General features: G+C 40.3%; 2 protein-coding genes across 4 annotated transcripts in view; one reads left to right on the top strand and one right to left on the bottom strand.

Moving 5' to 3' along the window:
* fgf14 (fibroblast growth factor 14) overlaps positions 1-21,741 on the top strand; it is a 108,702-nt gene extending 86,961 nt beyond the window's left edge. For both annotated transcript variants that reach the window (XM_084908962.1, XM_084908963.1), the window contains exons 4-5: positions 17,436-17,634; positions 18,327-21,741. In XM_084908962.1, the coding sequence (XP_084765088.1) occupies positions 17,436-17,634; positions 18,327-18,469 (342 nt within the window). In that variant the 3' untranslated portion in view covers positions 18,470-21,741. The remainder of the gene's footprint in view (positions 1-17,435; positions 17,635-18,326) is intronic.
* itgbl1 (integrin, beta-like 1) overlaps positions 20,537-22,410 on the bottom strand; it is a 50,256-nt gene continuing 48,382 nt past the window's right edge. For both annotated transcript variants that reach the window (XM_084908960.1, XM_084908961.1), the window contains one exon: positions 20,537-22,338. In XM_084908960.1, the coding sequence (XP_084765086.1) occupies positions 22,250-22,338 (89 nt within the window). In that variant the 3' untranslated portion in view covers positions 20,537-22,249. The remainder of the gene's footprint in view (positions 22,339-22,410) is intronic.

Here is a 22,410-nt window from a genome sequence, read left to right as displayed (position 1 = left end):
GCAGGTGTAATAGCTGCAATCCTCTCTTTACCTCCACAAGCATCCTTCTTCCTTTTCTGTTTCCATCCATGAAATGAAAGTAACATTTTATCAAGCTTCACCCCTGGAGTTATAAAAATCAATATAGTGAGGGCTCCTACAGAAAGGTTGTAAATCATGTGAATTAATTCTCTTAAATCAAAGCCAAACCTGGTCTCCAGTGTGTATGTGGCTGTTCACACTGTGAGCCAGTTGACACAACAGCTACTATAGGAGCACAACTAACTGCAATTTCCAGGGCAAGTATATTTATGTGTACACATGCTATGCGGTAAATACTTTGCCAGGGAAAGAGCTGCATTCCTCAAACCTCCTGCAAAATCTTCAGATTTGTTTTTTGAGTGTGTGAGATTACACTTGTTCTGGAAAGAAATCTCTTTTTAAGCAGTACAACGAATGCTGTAGTTCTGACCTGTTGCTTATAACTGTTTGCTGCACCATCTTGTGGTTACAATACCACAGCTTCACTGCAGAGGCCAGCAGGTCAGAGGAAGTATCTGTGTGATACACCCACACACAGTATTCCACTAAAAAGAAATAAGGAAGCTTGCTGTTGTATAAGCGTATTGATAGAACAGATAAGAACTCAAGAAACCGCTGAAGATCTGGAACTTAAAATCTCATGACGTACATTTTACTCTTGTATTAAATGCCACCTGTCCATCATGCATAAGTCGTTTTACAGTTCTGGCCCTTCTGGGTGAGATATTGTATTTTCCCCAGAGTGAACACCAGCAAAGAGCTTAACTGTATAGGCAAGTGAGTGAAAAGTGGCATCAAGCACTGAACAGGTTCTCCCCACAGAAAAACAAGAGAACTTGCCTGTTATGAGTTGTTGGTGCCACCGTACTAAAGAGGAGTTTTGATAAATTTGGTCTTCTGTGAATTTAGTTTTGGAGTTGTTCTAAAGCACACTATTGGTCAAGAAAATGAGAGCTGGTGAACTGGGAGACTCAAACATGGAGGGAGGTTAAACATGGAACATACCTGCTGCTATGGGCCTTGGCTGTAACATCTTCAAATCCCACCTCTGCAGGACGTTTTCTCTGCATCCAAGAATAGGAAGAAATACCAGAGGAACTGCGACAAAACATGGCCCAGTATCAGGATCAATCGTAAAGTCGGCCTTGCCAAATTGTCTTTGTTTTTAGATGTGGATTGCGATAAACATTAGACTGTTTATACGTCATCAGATATAGACTTGTTAGGGTACTGATTTGAAGTGGTAGATCTTCATCAAATCTGAATATTTAATAGGGGTTTTACTAGAGCCAGTTTATAAAAATGAATAAAAACAGATTATGGGATCATAAAACGGGTCATGAGATGATATTGCTAAGGTATTAGTATCCATACCCCTACACTGTGTTTGTTCATTTGTGATATTGAAGCAGATTAACATGCACTTGAATCCTGCTTCAGCCCTTGGCAGTTGGAACTGCAGGTGAGAACTACGAGCTGAAATATGGCAGTCCCATCCATGCCTAATGTACCCAACCACCAATTTATCTGCAGCATTAGTTATAGTGTCACCATTTCTGTGCATTTCCAGCTTGTTTAAATTTAGCATTTGGCTTGTTTGCTTTTCAAAGCAAACTCGTTAACTGCATGATCGACAGGATATAGCTTATGATTGAACCGCTGGCAGGCTACTTGGTTTCATGGTTCCTTTCTGGCTGACTGGCTGCCTCACTCAGCCTTCCAGCTGTAGCCATGCCACATTTTATTTTCAGAGGGAGACAGACTGTTGGGGAATCCTCTGCTGTTTTCCCCTCATGCACAGACGTTCAGGCTGAGTGCTTTAGCTGCTTGTCAGCAAGGTTTCAGCAGAGATGGACATTGTGAAATGGTGATTCTGCAGTCCAATTTCAAGAAGGAAAAATAAGTCCTTCTAATTTTATCCATTAAAGTGGTGTGTCCTTTGTTTTTTCCTGAGGCCAGCACATGTTTTTAATGGTTTGCAGTGATAGTACCATGTACTTTATTCCACCAACACTCTAATCACTGTGAAGATGGAGGGGTGGGATAAATACCACACTGACCAAACACCAAAGTCTTCTGATTTAAGTCCTGAATCACAAATAACAACCAGCGGAGTACAAGTTAATACTATTACTGTCTGGGTAATAGCCACAGTGCTATTATTAGAAAAACATGAGGACAAAGTAGTTGTTATTAGCACTGGGTATATCAGCTAAGTCATTAAGAGTCATATACTACCATACTAACATTCAATATCCTAGCAAATCTAATAGCTGGAAAAATGGCCCACTTCCAATTGCTGTCAAGCCATTTCCAGCTGGGTGTTTTCAGTGCCTGGTGTTCTGAGCTAGCAGTGGCAATAAAAAAGAAAAAGAAAAAAAAGAAGTTCAAGCTGTTCCAGGATTACTTCTGTGCAGTTCCAACATCTGGCTTTATGTGAAGGACCAGTGACAATTTAAAGGGAAAGTCGGAAAATCAGAATAAAGTGTCTTTGTAAGGCATGCCACGTGTCAGAGAACAGTTCCAAGTCTCTGGACTTTTATTGGTCAGAAGAAATACTGGTTTTCCAAAAGAGATTCTCTCATTTGGTTTTAGATGACAGTAGAGAAGAAAGCTGTTTAACACGTTTGTCCAAAATCTCCCAAAGTTGTTCAACGAGGTGGAGTCGAACAACTATTAATCTCATTTACATGCTCACCAAACCGTTCATTGACTCCTTGTGCCCTGTGGATGCCCTCTGTCATCTTGGAAAATGAAACTTCCACCAGAAGAAATATTTTGTCATAGGATAAAGGTGATCCTTCAGATCAAGTATGTTCTGATCCGGAGCTCCACTTCAGTCTTAGAGGGAAAGAGGTCCCAAACTGCATCAGCAAAAAGCCCACAATGTGGAGAAAATGTGACTATTACTGTGATTCTCCAGTGGATCATTTTTCTTCTTTTGAATCCTGGATCAGACCAATATATTTAGATTTTTTTCAAACCATGTTTCAGTCCATACTGTATCTGTTTCATTTGGATATGAAAATTCATGGTCGCCAGGAGTGACATAGGGTCATGATGCTGAGTGTGAAATGCAGTCAGTGGAGATTATGTGTACTCATGTGTACTTGCACTTGAGCATCTGTCTTACTAATAATAATTTAAATTGTGTGAGTTAGAGTCAGTCTAGAGTACACTATAGTTGTTTGCACACAAAGTTTACATTTCAGATTTCATATGTAAGTCTTGCTGCCATGTTGGGGCTCCAGTGATTCAGTCAACTAAAGCAAAAAGCTCACAATTTACCAATTAATCAGTGAATTTATTATATAAACTGGTAACTCTCTGAACAAATTTATAGCACCTGTTACCTTAGCTGTGTTCAACAGAATGATTTACAATTGCTTGTCATTTACCAGAGCTGCCATTCAATGTGATTTTTTTTTTTTAGTGCTGTGCCTTGGTGACCTTAAATTTATAATTCATACATAAAAGAGAAGCAAAAAGCATGCTCTGGCAACAGCTCATTAAAAGCCATGCCATGTTCTAAGACCTTTGTCAAGCTTTTGGCATTCTGAACAATTCATGGTCCATATCCGGCATCAATTAAAGCTAGAAAAAGAGCGTGCCTGCATTCATGATAAGAGGAGGTGCTCCTGCATAATGCCATGCCAAACCTGCTACCAAAACTTCACTGTACTGCATTTTATCTGCGTAAACACAACCTCTGCCACGCTCTTCCACCCACCCAGTACAAGGTGTCACAAAAGATGAAAGGGCAAAGAATGAAGGTGTCCCTGACACGAAAATTGTTTTTACATTTTGTCATCTTTGCTTGTATGAAAATAGATCGCTTCATCCTTCAGTCAGATTACGTGCTATAATGGCAAATTGCTGCTCCAAGCACACTCCAAGCTTTTGCCTGTAGTTTCCTACAAGAGCAAGGTTTTGCTATAACCCTAAAGACAACAGTGGAAAATGATTTTATAATTCAGAAAAGCAGGATATCTGCTGCTCATCAGATGATCCTGTGTTAAGATGTGGTGTTATTTTCTAAAGCAGGGGCCATTTATAACCCAGTCATGTTGCTGGATTTGTCACATTATAATACTACTGTTACTTTGGCCTTGCGTAAGGTCAGGTATTTGTGTAGGCCCACATGGATGCCAAAAAGAAGTACACATAAGACAGGAATATTTCAGTTGTATTTTGCAATACAGCGGATGACTAAAGGTGTAATTCCCCAAGAATTAAATGGAATTTCAGTATATCTTATTTGTGTTTACAGTTATATTTATCTATAAATACTTACCAGTAGATAAATTGGAATCAAGGGGGGTAACAGTTCAAAGTTTTACAGCAAAGAAGAAATATAATAATAATTAAACCCAAAGTAATTTTAATTAATGAGTAACGTCATTTATTTCACAAGAAAGAAGAAATAATTATACCTCTTATTCTAACTAGCAGTAAATGTGTATTGGTATATAATATTACCTCACAATTATATATGAAATACAATAAAATTCCTTTCCATTTACTGTCATTGGTGACACAGCTAACTCTAAATATAGAACCCCATTACTAATAGAGTAAGTGGTGAGTAAGGATTGCTAATCATCTTACGTTGAGAACTAGTGAGATGAAGGAGATTTTTATTCATATATTTATTTATTTATTTTCCCCTGTCCTGTCTGGAAATGTAGCAATCAGAAGTGTTGTTTCTAGGCAAAAAAAAAAAAAAAAAAATGCTAAACAGACACAAGTGGAGCCTTACAGCATTTGCTATAATGGTCCACTTCATAGTCATATTTTATCAGAATGTCATATAGTTGAACAGGCTGAATGAACAGATACCCCTCTCTTCCCTCCAATAGGCACCTCCTTCATCCATCCATCCATTCGCTTCCGCTTATCCTTGTCAGGGTTGCGGGGGATGCTGGAGCCTATCCCAGCTGTCATAGGGCGAGAGGCGGGGTACACCCCGGAGAGGTCGCCAGTCTGTCGCAGGGCTAACACCCAGAGACAGAAAACCATTCGCGCCCACATTTACTCCTATGAGCAATTTGGATTAATCAATTAACCTATCCCCATAAACTGCACGTCTTTGGATGGTGGGAGGAAGCTGGAGTACCCGAAGGAGGAAGCCGGAGTACCCGGAGGGAACCCACGCAAACACGGGGAGAACATGCAAAGTCCACACAGAAAGATCCCGGCCTGATGGTGGAATTGAACTCAGGACCTTCTTGCTTGCTCATTTAAGAGGCTATGTTTTAACCATCTTGAGATGTATTGTAGCCTGTTGGCTAAGAAGTAGTGGTGAAAGTTAGGCAGATATAGTGTTCCTCTATCCTTGGTCCGCTGTAGTCTTTTTAACCCTTTCATGCATGAATTATGACAACCTCAATCTGGATTTTTTTTTTCTTAAGTATTTTTATTCTTCTGTGGGCATGGAAAAAAGATTTTTGAACTCCATTTTTTTAAACATATACTTTTCAAAGAGTTTTTTTTACATGTCCACTTAGGTGGACAACTGATGTGTGTGGAGTGACACATCAGTGTCCAATGTAGTGGTTTATGTGCAAGTATATCATAAACACTGACAATACAAGAAAACAGCCGTGGAATAGCTGTCCACTGTAGTGACCAATATGCATGAAAGGGTTAAGCTAATATTTGGGGGTTCCAAAGGAAGTTAGAGATGGGGGAGTCCACAGATCTAAACCAGTCAGGTGACAGTGAAACCATAATTTAAGGGGTAGAGACTTACATCTACTCAGATCGTCTTCCACTTTCTTTAAAAGTGCCATGTGGTTCCAGAATACAATGGAGAATAAGAAGAATTATGGAGCAAGCAATAGATCGGAGAACTGTAGATTTTAACCAATTTATCGAATACTCTTGAGAAAGAGTTGATCAATTCAGAGAGAGTGGTTTGCCAATGCTGGAGAAATAGTAACACATCATCCACATATGTTCTGCTCCTAGTGGTTTGATTAAAATTGCAAACAGTGAGGGGGAGAGTGGGCATACCTGCCTGGCACCCCTCTGGAGACATGCTGTTGGGGAACGCTATAATATGTTTAACCAGTTTATGAAAGAGTTCCCAAAACCAAATCTGTGTAAAAGTTGCAGATAAAAATTCCCAGTTACCTCCATGAAATCCATTTTCTGCATCTAGAAACAATATTGTGGTTTAATTGTTTTTACTGCATGAGTAGTCAAATTAAGCAATCTATGTGTATTTGTTGACGAGTGTCAACCTTTTATTAAACCAGTTTGATCAAGACGTGTTATGAGAGGTGTTATCTTCTCTCATCGTTTTGAGACGGCTTTGCAGATTATTTTAAGGTCAACGTTAATAAGGGATATTGGACAATAGCTGGTGGGAAATACAGGGTCTTTTTCTGGTTTTAGCAGGAGACTAATCTTGGTAGAATTCATATTTGGTGGTGGTCTGCAATTTTCCCTGATTTTCTGCAACAATCTGTGGAATACTGGTGCCAGAATTTTCCAGAATTCTTTATAGAATTCTGCTGGAAAAATCCACCACTACCTGGAGCCTTTTCATTGGGCATGCTTTTCAGGGCTTCCTGCAGTTCACCTGATGTCAGTGGTGAACCCAGTGCCATTGCTTGACTGTCTGATCATTTCCAAAGGGTTATGTTGTAAAAAAAAAAGATCAATTTTGTTTTTAGATGGGTTTATCTGTGGTGAATATAAAGTTTTGTAAAAGTCCCTGAAAGTGTTGTTTATTCTTTCAGGGTCATATACCGTGTTACTTATTTTTAACTGACTAGCTAGAAACTGACATGATCAGTTACCATGTTCAAAATTTTGCAAGGGAAATCTTTGTAGTGGCATTTAGTTTTTTGGTCAATAATTTCATTGAATTCTACTTTTGCGTATTTTTCTCAGCATTTCCTGTTTCAGCTAGGACACACAGGCTTCTTCTAATGATTTAATGGTTTCTTCTAATTCCTGAATATGTTTGTTTTCGCTTTTCTTCTTATGAGATGAAAATGAAATAATTTTACCTCTCATCACAGCTTTCCCTGCCTGCCAAAGAACAGTTGCTGATGTTCCAGACAGGTCATTATAGTCTAAATAGAAAGCCTGTTCTTTTTTAAAATATTTAATAAAGTCTTCATCTTTATGCAATGATGTATTAAATCTCTGCGTTTTACTTACCGGAATGACCTTCTTATTTACTAGAGTTAAAGAGATGGGAGCATGATCGCTGACAGCTATAGGGTTTATCTCAGTGTCTGAAATGTCACTCAACAGTGAGCTGCTGACTAGGAAATGATCCAGACGAGATTAGGAGTGATGGACATGTGAGAAGAAAGTATATCCCCTACGGTTGCTGTGAAGAGATCGCAATGAGTTGCAAAGCCTGGGTCTATAACTGCGTTGAGTACTGTGGAATTAATATTTTTATGTACTAAAACTGCTATTCTCCTTTGCATAGAGTTATAGCAGGCTGAGAACACATTAGGAAACTCTGGGGTTTTAAGTGGATCTGTATCTGTGGCAGGTCTATGAGTCTCTTGTAGGGGTCGTGGTAGAGTTGTCCGTCCATGTAGAGCCAGTTCACGGCAATGACAGCACAGGGGCCCTTCTAAATGAAGCTGCGTTGGATGGGGAACAGGACCTTGAGTCACTCCAGGATCTCTTTGGGGAACTGGTTGTTTATGCTAAAGTTTGTTCCTTTCCTTTCACCTGCTCCTTGAAATGTTCGAATTTGGCCACAATATTCGGGCATCAAGTCTCCTGGCTCTGAGGTGATGGACCCAGTGGAAGGTGATGTTCTTCACTGTGTCCTATGGAAGCTTCAGGTGGGTCTCGATGAAGGTTTTAGTGGTAACTTCTGCTTCCTCTTCAGCAGATTCTGGGATGCCTGACAACATCAGGTTATCACACGTGCTATGGGCCTGGAAATTGATCATCTTTTTTTTTTTAAATGTAGTAAGAGACTTGACCGTGTCCTGTAGCATAGCATTTTCCAAGGATTCCCTTAAGGAGTGGAATTCCAGGTGTAGAATTTTGACCAGAGACAATCTCGGGTGGATGCTGGACAATTGCTTATTGATTTAGTCCAAGATGTCGGCAAGTCTTTACCGGGCAGCGATGTTGTTCCGGGTTCTGCTGAGTCTGCTGAGTCTTCTCTTGGAAGATGAGAAGATGGTGACATGTTCTTGGCTGGGGAAGAGGAACTCTAGGCTTTCTCCCTGACAATAGCATCAAAGCGCCAATCAATTTATTCCTGAAGATTGTACAAATTCTCCTTCGCTTTCTTCCAGGGTGGTGGAAACAATTATCCAGATGGGTTTTGCTGTTCGTCAATTGTTTGGAGTATTTAAGCTTCAGAAAGTATTTCTTTAATTCTGATCCACCATTGAGTTTTGTTCACCAAGTTTCCATAGTCTGACATCACTACAGCATTTTCCGCATCTCAAGCTGTTTAAGTGCAAAACAGTGAGAGTCACTTACAAGTGAATCTACATGGAGGGGACCTGCATTTCCTCTTAGAAAATCTGGGACACTTTTCCTGAGGGTGTAAACAACTCAAACAGAGCAGAGACAGAAACGCTGAGGAGAGGAAGCTCTGTACCTGCAGACTCACCTCTTGGTTTTTTTTAAGGGGGGGGGCTTGCATTGTAAGCCTTGAGTATCCTTGTTTCTTTTTGTTTGTGCTTGGACTTGTGCGAATGTCCATGCACTCTTCTAGAAATACATGTCAACATGTCTGAGATATGCTTGTCAGCTTGTTGCACAGAATAGATTGCTGACTTACCCGACAAAAGATGACAAGCCAATCTAGCAAAAATCCGGCTGCCTTGACACCAATCTGGCCCCAATTTAAGGATAAACAGCAGCAGAGTGGACAAAGACACACACATACGCACACATTTAATCCCCACTGATCTAGGCATGGGTGGTTGCACTTTGTGTATTTGCTCACCAGCAGGCTCTCTTGCAATGCTGTTTTTTAATTGAATATGAACAGAATATTTTTTCTCATATACTTCTTCGCTACAATCTGCAGTGATTTATTCTGAAACCTTTCAATGGTTTCCACTTTCCACACATTCAAACTGACCCCAGTGAAATAAGTTTAGGGGTGGTGTTTGTTGCAGTGTTGAAAATATTCAAAATTAATGAAAGTGATATTAAAGAAATATCGCATTCCAAGATTTTCAATATCACAAACTGGAGGACAGTAGTGGCATAAATCTTGCTGTTTTTGTGTAATTCTGTTGTGCATGAAGTCTGTTATACAATCTATAATCATTCATGGCAGCATTAAGCCCTACAAAACTGTCTTTTGAGGGCATTAGAGATTTTTTTGAGAGTTTCTTACTGAACCAGCAGAGCACTCCAAGCCAAGAAAGGCACTTTTTATTCTTTTTAAACCCAGATCCTAAATATTTATTGGATATCGCATGCTACAGATTCATCTCTCACTGAGAAAAGCATCATTTCCCTACAGCAAGGTTTTTTTGTGCATGTTTGTGTCTCTGTGCTTGTGTGCACATGTGTGGGTGTGTAATGAGCCAAGGGAGCTGTACTGGTTTGGTGTTAAAGGCTCTGTGCCTTCAGGGAAACTTTATTGAAAGCTTAAGTGCTTCTGGTAGCCAAACACTTTAAGGGTGCCACTGTTTTCTACCACCCTTCCAGTAAACAGTATGTAGGTTAGTGCAGCTTAGTGAAGCACATGAGTTTTTGGTCATTTGTGTTAAGCTTGCAGAAGCATATTAAGTTAGTGCACATAAATGAACTGATATGATACGCTGAAGTATCTATCTACTTCAGTGAATAAGGAAATATCTTCATCTTCCTCTATAGAATACAGAATGAAATTTGATTTCAGCATATCCAAAGACATTAAAATATGAAAAATAAACAATAAAGTGACTCAATTTTAAGTATTATGTCTTATTGTGTTTTATTTTTCATCATTATTTTTCATTATGTGCTATTTTTCTTTTCCTTTATTTTTCCAGACACGAACTCAATGATTAACAATCATCATTTAACTGCATTCTCCAAGCCGCTCATAAAACATGGTGTTATTGCACATTTGAGTCAGTGCTGGAAAGCATGACAGCTTCACTTTGTGCAGATCCAAAGATCTGTGAAGACAAGGAACAAAGTCAAGAGATATTTCTCTGACATTATGCCTTTGAGGTTTAGACAGGAAGTCATCTTTATCTTACTTTGACTTTTGTCATCTGTTTTCTTTTTTGAAATGCTTTTTTTTTATGCTTCTTTAAATAAACTCCCTGCCGTTAAGTTTAAGCTTTCGTTTGTAAGTTTTCCAAGATGTATATGTTATTGTCATAACATCATTTAGCTTTTATAAGCACATAGGCTTACGTGTGATGTGCATTCAGATCGTTTAGGGAAAAGAAAGAAAGAAAACAGAAACTGTACACCGTGTCCGTACACAATTCATCCAGCTGTTTACTACCAGCTCTCCTCATTCGGTCCCGTCTCCTTCTCTTTCTCTGAGGGTGATAATCAGACAGGTCTGCCGAAGCCCCCGTTGTCTGCACACACTGTCGACGTGACTCTTATACATATGAGAGCAGCTTGGCATTGTAAATGCAGCTCAGCTTTCTAGAGGTTGACCTTTTTCCATGGATTAACAGGTTTTATGCCGGCAGCATTAATAAACAATTTCTTCATTTCCACAGTGGGGTAGTGAGCAGTCGCTCTGCATAATAATGTGCCCCCTCCCACATGAACCTCGACTCACCTACTTTTAGGAGGCCTTGCAGTCGTGACCTTTATGGAGATTTTTCCAAAGAGTCTTTGTTTTAGAGTGACTCTCTTGTTTTTAAACTGTAATTACTCTTACTCAGGGAATTTTTTAATTCACGCTCTCTCTGTATCCATGTGCCTTTTTAAAAATGTATTCTGTAGAAAGATTAACGCTCCCTTGAGCCACTTCTTCCCCCCTCAACCTTTCTCCCAATGAGTTGGTCAGTTTTTCTGTTTTGCTCTGGCTGTTCTTTATTTCTGTGCCTGTCTTTTTTGCTTTGGTGACCGGGGCTGATTATGTAGGGCTGAGCTGTTTTGGCCCTCACGCTGTCTGTGGCCAAGGTCAATTATGGCCTTCCCATTCAGAGCATGGCCAATCACGAGCCAGGGAGCCACTGATGTGGAGCACCAGGCGGGGGAGATCGAGTGGGAAGAAAATCAACCGTTTGGTGCCTCAAAAATGATTTGATTTTCCACTGGTGTGAAAGTGTGTAGTGTGTCTGAGTCTCCTTCTCCCTGTTCTCCTTCAATGTCACCCATGTTTTCCCAAGATATCAGTTTGATGTTGGGTAGAAAATATTTAGTGCACACCTCTGAATGTAAAGATAGAGCATTTTCTGGTTTTTCATATAGCTTCAAATTCATATGTCAACATCGGAATTGCTTTGGGTACTTTTTTGTTATAAGGGGAATTTAATGCCAAAGATTTTAAACAAGGAAAAAAAAGATTTTTGTTTTTGTTTTTACATGAACCCATGAATTTTTCAGTGAATCTGGCTTGTCCTTCTAAATGTACTATTTTGCCTGTGGTGAACACAAAACAACAAAATCAATCCCGCAGCAACATTTTTTCAAGAAAAGCACAATTGGGTTTTAGAAAAGCCAGGTGTTTGTTTTACCTTAATAAAGTCCCACTGGAATGGTGGCTTAGCTAAAGCACTCTTAGGACTCTTCCATGTACATAAAAAATATTATTTGCGACATGCCATTCAAAGAAAATTGTCTGTGAGACAAGCAAAGGTCTCATTAAATTCAGCTCTAGCGGTTTACTTTTCATCTAATAAATGCAGCAAAATAAGTTTTGGTCCCTTTCGGGCAGCAAAACAAAAAAGACACCAATACCTGATTGAGTTGTTCAGAAACTGATGCTGTAACTGTTTAGCCAAGAGTCGTGGAACAACAGCAGTTATTTGAATGGGGTGAGAGTGAAGCCAAACAGCTAAAAGAGGCAAAATGTCTGCAGAATACTACAAATCTGGGTGGTTCCCTTCAGTTTTGTCAATTTGAGCAGACCGTGTCATTTAATCATTTAATCTCCATTTGCCCTGTTGTAAAGTGTGAGCAGGCTAAATCGTTGATCAGTTTTGGGTCAACTATTTGGAGAGGTTTAATTTCTATTTTGACACGATAAAGTTAATACGCACAATATGACTAGTACACTAATATCAACTCGGCACAACTCAACGTGGTTTTTAGGGTTTTCCATTAGGTGGTAGTTCCTGCTACCAGATACATTTTAGTACCTGCTCAGCTGGGGCGAGCTGAGTTGATCCAAAAATATGACATCAGCAGACTGCACACCACTAATTGGCATCACTTGCTGATTAATGAGAGCGACTTCTTCACATAAGTCAAACCGCCATTTTTGAAACCTGGCAACGAGGGAAACAGCTGCACAAAAACTGAGTCAGACAAAAAGCGATAGACTGAGCAGCAGGTATACCATCGCCTTGATATCTTCAGTTGTTGTGCTGTGTTTGTGTCGCATACAAATGACATCACAGGACTTTTGGCCATGCTCCTACAGCGACCCCACACACATTGATGTGGTACTCAGTTGTAATGAAAAATGACCGAACCAACCACTCAGTTCTGAGTCGATTTGAGTAGAGTCGAGGAGCTACTAGTAGAAAAGAGGCATAATATGGGTGTAGTTTCTAGCTGTCCCTAATCTCTGCTTGGGTACTCACATACATTTTCTTGAAGTGATGAAATTAGAACAAACGAAAAAAAGAGGGATGTTTTGGGTTTAGACAACGAATATGACAAATGATATGACTGAAATACACGCTTTAAATGCAATCAACATTTTGTCTGCTATAGCTGCCTCCTCTGCTCCAAACTCCAATCAAACTGATTATGTTGACCAGACGTCTCATTCCACAAACAAACCACCTCCACTTGCTCAGCCTGCATAAACAGAGACGTGCATCTATGTGAAGGCATTTGATTAACCACAATTACGGACTTGGCTCCAGCTTATAGATTGCTTTGACTCCAGGCTGTTTTGTAGGTGTTATATAAGTAATCAGTGCTGGACCGGCATCAAAATGATGTGCCTAATTACCTGGGGTGCAGCTCACCTGACGAGGAAGAAGCAGAATTAATTACCTTGTTGAATCAAGTCAAGGAACCATGAAGGTAAAAACGTTTTGCTTCTAATTGGCTCAGCAACAGTTTTCTATAGCATGAAAAATCATTTAAACCACTCTTAAAGAACAGTGGTTAGTTTGTTTAACAAATGAATTTGTTCTTTTCTTGGTGTTTCATCCAGAAGAAAAATGACAGCCGCCCCTTAAGACAGCATTTTTTCACAATTTGCTGCAAACTCTTGTGTACAGCCAATAAAACCATGTTCTTTCACCTCCCTGGCAGTGTGGACTCATTCCCCCCTTACTGACAACTTGGACATAATAAGCAGCCATATGACAAACTACTGCTTGCCGCTGACACACGACAAATAATGATGGGGTTGAGCTTGCGCATCATCATCTGGAGAGAATGCTTGTTTGATTTGAACGCGCTCGGGCTCGTGCTCAGGGTTTTGTCATGCAAGGCTCCCTTTTTATTGCTTCAGCCTGCAGTTTGTCTGCTCAGCCTCTGCGGTCTGCTATAAAAGCAGCATTAATAGTTCTGATCCTAATCCCTACATTCACCACTAGAATAGACTGAAGCTAAGTCTCTTGTGTAATGTAATCACTGTTGAGACAGACCAAAGTCAGGGAGCTGAATTTTTCTGACAAATATCTAACCATACCACCCTGACCTCTCAGTACCTCTGAAGACCTGCAATGACGATTTCAATACTTTATATCTGCAACCAACTGTGGACGTTCACAGGAGTTTTGTTTATCTGACATGTCAGCTGATGCTGGTGTTATGCATCATGCGTTTGTGCCTTCCACTCAGCAATGCCCACGAGTCCTCGAGCAAGGATAGAAAGGACACTCAAAATGCAGCCGGGTGCTTCTTAGGATCATTATTGTAATCCCGAGTGTCTTTCTGCTCCTTCCTGCTCAGCTCTCCTTTCAGCTGAATAGTGTCTGGAGGATAAGCTCTGACAGGGGTAATTCAGCAAAGCGCTAATTACATGATAATCATGGCATTGTGTGTCCTGTGTTCCAAACTAAGCATTTAGCCCATAAATAATGACCTCTGCTGCTACAGAGACAGCCCCGTCATCCCCAACTATGAAAAATCTGATATTCAAGAGAGGAGAACTTTTTTCTCTCCAGAGATGGCAAGATTTATTAGGCCACTGCTTTATTCAGGCTGAAATATCTCAGCAACATTTTGATGTATTACCATGAAATGTTGCTGTGAAGAAACCCCATGAGATAAATCCTGCTCAATATTCTTCCGGCTGACTGCCGTGTCTGTTATTAGTGAAAACTGTTCGGAGGAATATTGCGCAGGATTTCCGTGAAAATTTGGTAGAAAGTGAGATACATCTCAGAGAATGAACTCAACTGACTTGGGTTTCACCTGCATTTTATCTTGCACTACTAGATACATTTGGTCATACTGTGTGAAATACTTCAACATATAATTGTAAGGCTTCAGTCACACAGGGCTGGAAACCAGTTAACAATTACCTGAAAACCTTTGGTCATAAGGGAAGCATATCCATTACTCCGCCGGTTGGTTAACTGCTCGATGTCACTCGGTGAAAGTAGTCGCAAAGAGGGTGCGGCACCAAGTTGTGCCTTATTCCTGAAACCACATGTTTCAAAGTGCTCATCTTATAAAGTACTTAGAAGATGAATGGTGTCTGTTTCCTGTTTGCATCACACTCCTCACAGTTCTGTGGCCACTTGGCGAGCAGTAGACAAACCTTTGCAGAAAAGTCGGTTTCTTTCATTCAAACTATGGGTTAGAGCAGGGGTGGGCAACTCCAGGCCTTGAGGTGTCCTGCAGGTTTTAGATGTGTCCTTGATCCAACACAGCTGATTCAAATGGTTAAATTACCTCCTCAACGTGTCTTGAAGTTCTCCAGAGGCTTGGTAACAAACTAATCATGTGATTCAGGTGTGTTGACCCAGGGTGAGATCTAAAACCTGCGGGACACCGGCCCTCGAGGCCTGGAGTTGCCAACCCCTGGGTTAGAGTGACAATCTAGCAGCCAAATCTCAAGATTTCCTCTACAGCACTGTACCTAGTGACAGTCAGCCTCAGCAGACTACGCACCAACTAGTTGGGCAATACACATTTTTCCCCCAGCGATCAGTGGTTACCACTGACCGGTGTGTAGCCCTGTGTGACTGAGGCTTCAGCAATCAATTTCACAATGACTGCAAGCAGCATCCAGCAACCACTTGCAAGTAGTCAGGGAGTATTCACTTTTACACACAAGAACTAAACTGAAAATCAGTGGCAACAAGTGTTATGGAGTGATATATCCAAACCTAAATTTCTGATTCAAGTCATTGTCAGTACAGTATGTATAGAGTGGGTCAGGAGAGAGGTACAACAATGCATGTAAAACACAGTGAAGGCTCTATCCTGGTTTTAGTCATATTGTGATCATATGCAATACCATCGGGGAAATGCCTGATTGGCAATGGCTTAATTTTTCAGTACGACAATGATCCCAGTGCAGTAAAAGCATGTCTGGATAGGAAAAACACACAACAGAACACTGTCAGTCATGGATTGGCCTCCCCAGAGCCCAGACCACAACGTGTGGGATCACCTTGACAGAGAACAGAACAAAAGACAAAAAATATGCAAAGAAGAGTTTTGAATGTCTTTTAAGAAGCCTGGAGAACTATTCCTGAAAACTACTCCAGAGCTTGACTAAGAGAGTTCAAGAGAGTTCAGGCTGTGCAGAAAAATAAAGGTGGCCACAACAAGTATTGACTTTCCAGCATTTTAGAATTGTACAAACTCTGCTTTCGCCTAATATATTGTATTTCTGTGTATGGCTGCAGATGTTTTAATAAATTGCTGCAGCTATTTCCCTGATGAAGCGCGAATCAAGACTTTTGCATAGTACTGCACAGAATGTGCAGAAATGACCTTTCTTTTCTTCCCTCTTTTGTGCGTGTGTGTGTGTGTGTGTCTGTGTGTGTGTGTCGGAGAACAGTCCCCAAAGATCCCCTAACCTTTCATGAAGCACCATTGTCAGATCAATATTTTACACTGGTTTATGAAGAAATGCCTGCAACAGGATAATTATTATTAGCATGCTGACACACTGAACAACTGTGAACATAATCACTGTTATATCTGCTGAAGATTAGCATAGAATCAAAGGGGTGCGGAAAAATAGATAAACAGTCATCAAAGACTCACTTTCATAAAGATGTTTGTGTGTTTAGTTTTACATTGATTAGCATAGAAATTAGTTCGCAGTGGTTAGGTGATGATATTGCATATAACACAACCATTATACTGAAGACTTTACGTATTTCTTGCTGAGAAGGTACTCCTTATAGTGATCTCTAAGGAATATTGTCACTGACCCCAGACATTGAGAACCACAGCAGTATGACACTTCCTGTGGTTTTATGAACCAATTCAGTGTGAACAGCTCACAACAGATGTGGTGGATGTCTCCTTTGTACGCTTTGATTAATATACCCCAATGAATGCCTTTATTTTTAGCTTGCTGGGGCAGACAGTGTAAAAAACGTTTTTATTACCCTTCTGGCTGGAGATGAATAGGTAACAGCAGAAAGAGATGTGGTGCCTCTGTCTTCATTTGTCATAGCCAGATTGAGGTGTAAAGGATGAAAGAATCACTTGATTAGCTCTATCATTATCTGAACAAAGTCCAGAATACAGTCATAGACAAATTGCTTAAAGCAGATATAATATGTGGGGGAAAATGAGCCCCTTTGGATTTTGCCAATTAAAAACATTGAGAAACTAGCGAAGCAAGTCTGGCTTGGCATCTGGGGTGAGGCGTGGTGGTCCTCGGGTCACAGTCTAACAATCTATACTTTCTGCCAGGAACATGAGCTAATTGACTAAACGAGTGCTCTAACATCAGATGTCAAGGTTAAGGCCAAGGAGAGAATGAGAGTTGCGTCGTCAGGCTCAGCCTGAATCAGGCATGCTTACACCGACTGAGGCTCTGCAGTGCTCATCCTTTTCAAGACAGGCAGAAGTGTGAAGTTCATGTTAACTAGTTGGGTGGTTTCACATTATTCTGCACAATGCGAGTTTGAAATAAAGATGACACTTGTCCCGGTGACCCGCATTCAACATTAAATATAAATTATGACATCTTTTTTATTCTTACACAATGTGAACCATGAATCATTGATTTAAGCCTGCTTTAATGTCTCCCCGTGCAGATTATAGCCTCGTGAAGTATCATTTTCATTTTTTTTCCTAAGCATTGTTTAAAATCTGTCTCCTCCACTTTTGTCTCTCTGCAGGAACTCTTTACAGCAGAATGCAAGTTCAAAGAGTCGGTGTTCGAGAACTACTATGTGATCTACTCGTCCATGTTGTACAGACAACAGGAATCGGGAAGAGCTTGGTTCTTAGGGCTCAATAAAGAAGGCCAAGCCATGAAAGGGAACCGAGTGAAAAAAACAAAACCAGCTGCTCACTTCCTGCCCAAGCCATTAGAAGGTATGTAGCAGACATACAGAAAAGATGATTATGCATCTATGGATGTAAAAACACCCAAAACTGACATAATGTGCTTGACAACTGCTGCATCATACTACATGACAAGATTCCATAATACTAATTGTATAACTATGTAACTGTATAGAATATAGTATATGTTTGATATGCTTTTGTATTTGTGTGCTGATTCATTCTTTTGCTCCTATAAGCATAGAGCATAGGAGGCAGGGCTGTTCTGTAAGTGCAGCATGAAATGTTGATAGTCCAGCAGATGCCACCATCAATCTTGTCAGCCACCAGCCTGATTGCTTCGAATTATTTAAGCAGAGAATCAAGTTGAAGTGTCCTGTCAAGGCATCATTACAGCTGTAGTGTAGTGGCTGTAAAGTGGGGGATAATGAGACTCCTTTGCAGCTTTGTCAAAAAGTCTTTGTGTTTAGATTGTGTCTTGTGTCTCCATCAGCCCAGATAGATGAAAAAAAAAAAGTGAGTCAGTGAAAAGCCCAGTTGATCAAAACACGTTTTTTTTTTTCCTTCGGTAAATTGCCTATTGTCTTCAATGTGTGAGAATTTGAGGATTTTTTGTGTTTTTACCACATGTTAGAACAAGAATAGGGGATAGATGCTGCTTTAGTAATTTTCAATGTGTAAACTCTCTCTGTTTTCTCTCCTTAATTTTTCACCCCTGACAGTTGCCATGTACAGAGAGCCATCTTTGCATGATGTTGGAGAGACAGTGCCCAAGGCAGCAGTACCTCCCAGTAAAAGCACAAGTGAGCCGGCAGTGATGAACGGAGGGAAACCCGTCAGCAAGCCCGACAAACCCACCACATAGCCACGCCAGTGCCTAGTGTATGTGCATGTGTTGGAAGGGAGGAATGCGACGGAGACAGGGCTTTATCCAACTAGACTCCAGACCCTTCTGCAGATCCAGGCGAACCTCCCTTTCTTTCTTCTCTCGCTCCTCCTTTTTCTCCACCTCATTCTCCCAAATTCTCCAGCTGCCTCAGCACAGGCAGATGGATTCCTGAGGTGGCCGACTTCATCCAGCCCAGGAGGGACGTGCGTTTCACAATGACGCTTCTGGTACTTTGCTTGATGATGATTCCCCCTAAAAACCTCCCCCTTGTCTATGATGCCCTGTTGCAGCAGAGTCTGTGTACCTTCAGATCTATTTTCTATACCACAGTTCACCAGCTATGTTCTGGGATAGAGACTGTATAGATAGAGTAACTATTTGGACTGTTGTCCTCTATTTTTTACAAGTGCGTCCCCCTCTCCCTTTATTTCTATCTTTAGTCACACTTTTCTCTTTGTCAAGTAACCTAGAAAACATTTTGGAAGGGGGTTGCGTGATTTTCTAAGAAACACATGAATACAAATGTGGCATAAAAAGCAAAGACATGTGGAAAAGAGTCCAAATTTTCTTCTTGCCTACAATATGCACACACTCTAATAGACAGACACACAAAGTTTGTGTTGAAAATCTGAGATTTTTTTTTTTAAACAGCCAATAAAACACGCTGGAGGCTGGCAAATAGCTCCTGCAATCATAGCTGATGAAGTGCTAATTACCGCCACTGCAATCAATGCGAGGAGCTCCCTACACACATACAAACACACATACACATTTATAAACAGATGTGTGTGTGGGTGGGAGAGCGCTGTAAGGAATGGTGTATACATATCACTATCTAGGTCCCACCAGCGGTTCTGTCCGCCTTCTCTGGTAAATAGAAAATCTGAAGTCTATTTTTCTTTAATCTTATTTCAGAGCGTGGGCTCTAGGAATATCTCTAGGCCTTGTAGGCCTCTGTCCCTCACTCACCGACTTCTTTGGACTATGAGGCAAGGCTTGTGGCTTTGACCCAGATGGTCTATAACTGCAGCACTGGCAGCCACCTTACAGCAGTGTCTACATAAAGCCAGAAAACAACATGGCTGAAAACCAGTAGGTGACATTTACACTGGCTGCATCCCTATTTGGTTCAGCAAGCTAAAGCATGGACAAGGTTAATATTGTGTTCTCTCTTCTTGCAGCAGATATACAAGAGATGGCTTATATTATAACATTTTCACTGTATAAAACTTAGGGAAAATGACTATTAAAAATCATAACTTTTTAAAAGACTAGATATTATTATTATAATGAGAGAATTTGTCTTCTAGCTCAGCATGCAGAGTCCAGTTCTGATCACCTTGGCCTATCACGTGCCTGTTTGGACCTTGATTCCCGGCATGCAAAAACAAGTTCCCAGTCCCCACTGGGCCAAAGGTGCCTCACCCACCCTATACATCCATGTAGACGACACGTAGCATTATTCACTGAAAAAAACACACTCAGATGTATCCATTCTGAAATGACCAAAGTCTTTTTTTCATCCCAAGAAGAACTGATTCTTAAAAAAAAAAAAAAAAACAGAAAGAAAGAAAACAAATCTCGATTCTCTTTCTGATTCAATTCACGGAAGCTTTCACTGTGATAGCATTTGTTCTGTCCAGAATAATCAACTCTGCTCAGATCCACAAAGGTCTTGACTGATGTCACTTTGGAAAAGTACATATACCTTGAATAATCACATGCATGTATTTTCTACAAGGAGTAAGGTATGGGCATTGTTCTTCACTATGTGCAAATGGATGAGCACTGAAGTTCAGTGTAGGAGTTGAACAGGCATGTATCACGGCTGCGGCACACTCACTGCACTTTGTTTTGCATTTTCATCATGACTGTTAGCAGTTTATCAAAGCTCTGTGTGATCAGTGTATTTATGTTCGTCTTGCTTTACTGGTTTTTCTTTTCCTAATAGTTTAGTTAAGTAAGATTTAGAACATTAAGTAGATCGTTGCTGCCGTATGCTGCTAAAAGTGCAACTATATTAAGAACTTGATTTGGTAAATATAATTTTTCTGAGTTTATTGGGATTATACATGGCCATTTCTTATTACAACATATCAAAGCACATCATATAGATATCAATATTTGTCTGTACAAAGCTGTTAATCCTAAAAATGGTGTCATATACACACACACAGGAGCTGGAAACCACTGTCATCCTCCGCTCTTACAAAACTCTACATGCTGGGCTGGTGACTGCCCCAGCCCTGCAGCCCAGTTAACTGGCTCCTTCAAGGCTGGCTTTATTTTTGTAAATGACCAGTGTGTACAAGTACATCTGTTTGGATTGCTGTAGCCGCCATTTGTTTCGTTCGTCCTCATCTCTCTCGTATACGGGTTGTGTGTCGATTTCGTCTCCAGATCCCAATCGCGTTTTTGCTTTGTTACCCCATTTGTTCAAATGTGTTACGAGAATATCCTAGCTTCTGTTTTCGAACCTCTTATTTTGTATGTTGTCCCATCTGTTGCATGGGGAGAGGATGGCATTGATGAACTGCATGTAGTAGGCTATGTCAATCAAGAACTGTTGGTATGTACCGCTAATTTTACATATATGCAACGAGTTTGTCTACACTATACAGTTTGTGTTTGTTGTATACACATTATACAACATATTGAATAAAAAATATTTATATAAAGGTATACTGTAAAGTCAGTAACATACTTAATGCAATATAGTGTGCAGTATATTATTGCACCTGTCATTTTTCGGGGACAAAGAAAACAGAGGGGATTGGCTAGTTTAAGCATGAAAAAGGCCAAAGTAGAATTTACATTAAATTTTCTTTGTGACTTCTTATCGGTCCTTTTTCAAGTGGTGACTGAGCTCTTGTGTCAGTGCAGCTCTCATCCCCTGATACCACCATTTGAAGTGACATGGACATCCAGCATGCCACAACTGAACTATTTATTCCCTTCTCTTTGTTTCTTCCACTTAGAATTTAACCACTACTAAGACAGTAAAGGTTTCAGGGCAGACTGTTTGTTTGACGGAGGAGAGTAGGCACTATTAAAATGATTTATTTTCGAATATATCTCTCTCTATATATACCATTGCAAGTATGCCCATTGGAGTTATGTCATGTTATAACAAATTTGTAACCATGTATGATTAAGGTCTTTGCATTGTTTTCCATGCAAAATGTTGTGTCATGCGGCACATTTAATGTTTTATTATGAAAAAGAAATAAAAACCTCAGCGTAACCTATGCCTCGAGCTTTCGAGTAAACTTTCAGTCCAGTGTGGGAAGGGCAGACCATTTACCAGTAAAAACAGACCACAGTATCAAACATATTACTACAAAGTCATCTTAATGATACATTTTATCCTCTCTCCAGCATTTGAAACTGTCATGTACTTGCATCCTATTATATATAGCCATTTGAAATATGTAAGCATTCCTACAATATCCAAAAAAAAAGCTGCTTTGAAAACATAAATGTTTACATTGTAATATGATTTAAGCACAGAGCTATGGCTGTTTCTTTTCATCTACAAAACCCAGTTTTAAAAGGATAGTTTGTAACCAGTACAATAAAACAATGAATGCTGTTTGTGAAATGCAGAGCTACGTCCATGTTTAGTCTTCCTTTCTCCTCCCCGTGGTTTCGATAACTTGGCGTTTCTCCAGCTTGGTCGTGACTCGTGGTGCTCCTGGTCACACTGGGCAGCCAGGTCTCAATTCTCTGAACCCAGTGTCCTGTTCTCTGTTGGCCTCAGTATTCTTCTCCCACCCAGATTTCACAAGCGTTCCCGTTCCAGCCGTCCCAGCACTCGCAGTTGCCGCAGTTGCACAACCCATTCCCTGTGAGATGTGAGAAGAAAAGCTGTGAATTAAAAGAGCTGTGCCATCATGCCTGACCTTTAACAAGGTTCC

Source organism: Perissodus microlepis, chromosome 16 (assembly GCF_051167445.1).
Source record: "Perissodus microlepis isolate ML-2025 ecotype Zambia chromosome 16, ASM5116744v1, whole genome shotgun sequence".
Lineage (NCBI taxonomy): Eukaryota > Metazoa > Chordata > Actinopteri > Cichliformes > Cichlidae > Perissodus > Perissodus microlepis.
This window is presented reverse-complemented; position numbering and strand designations above follow the sequence as displayed.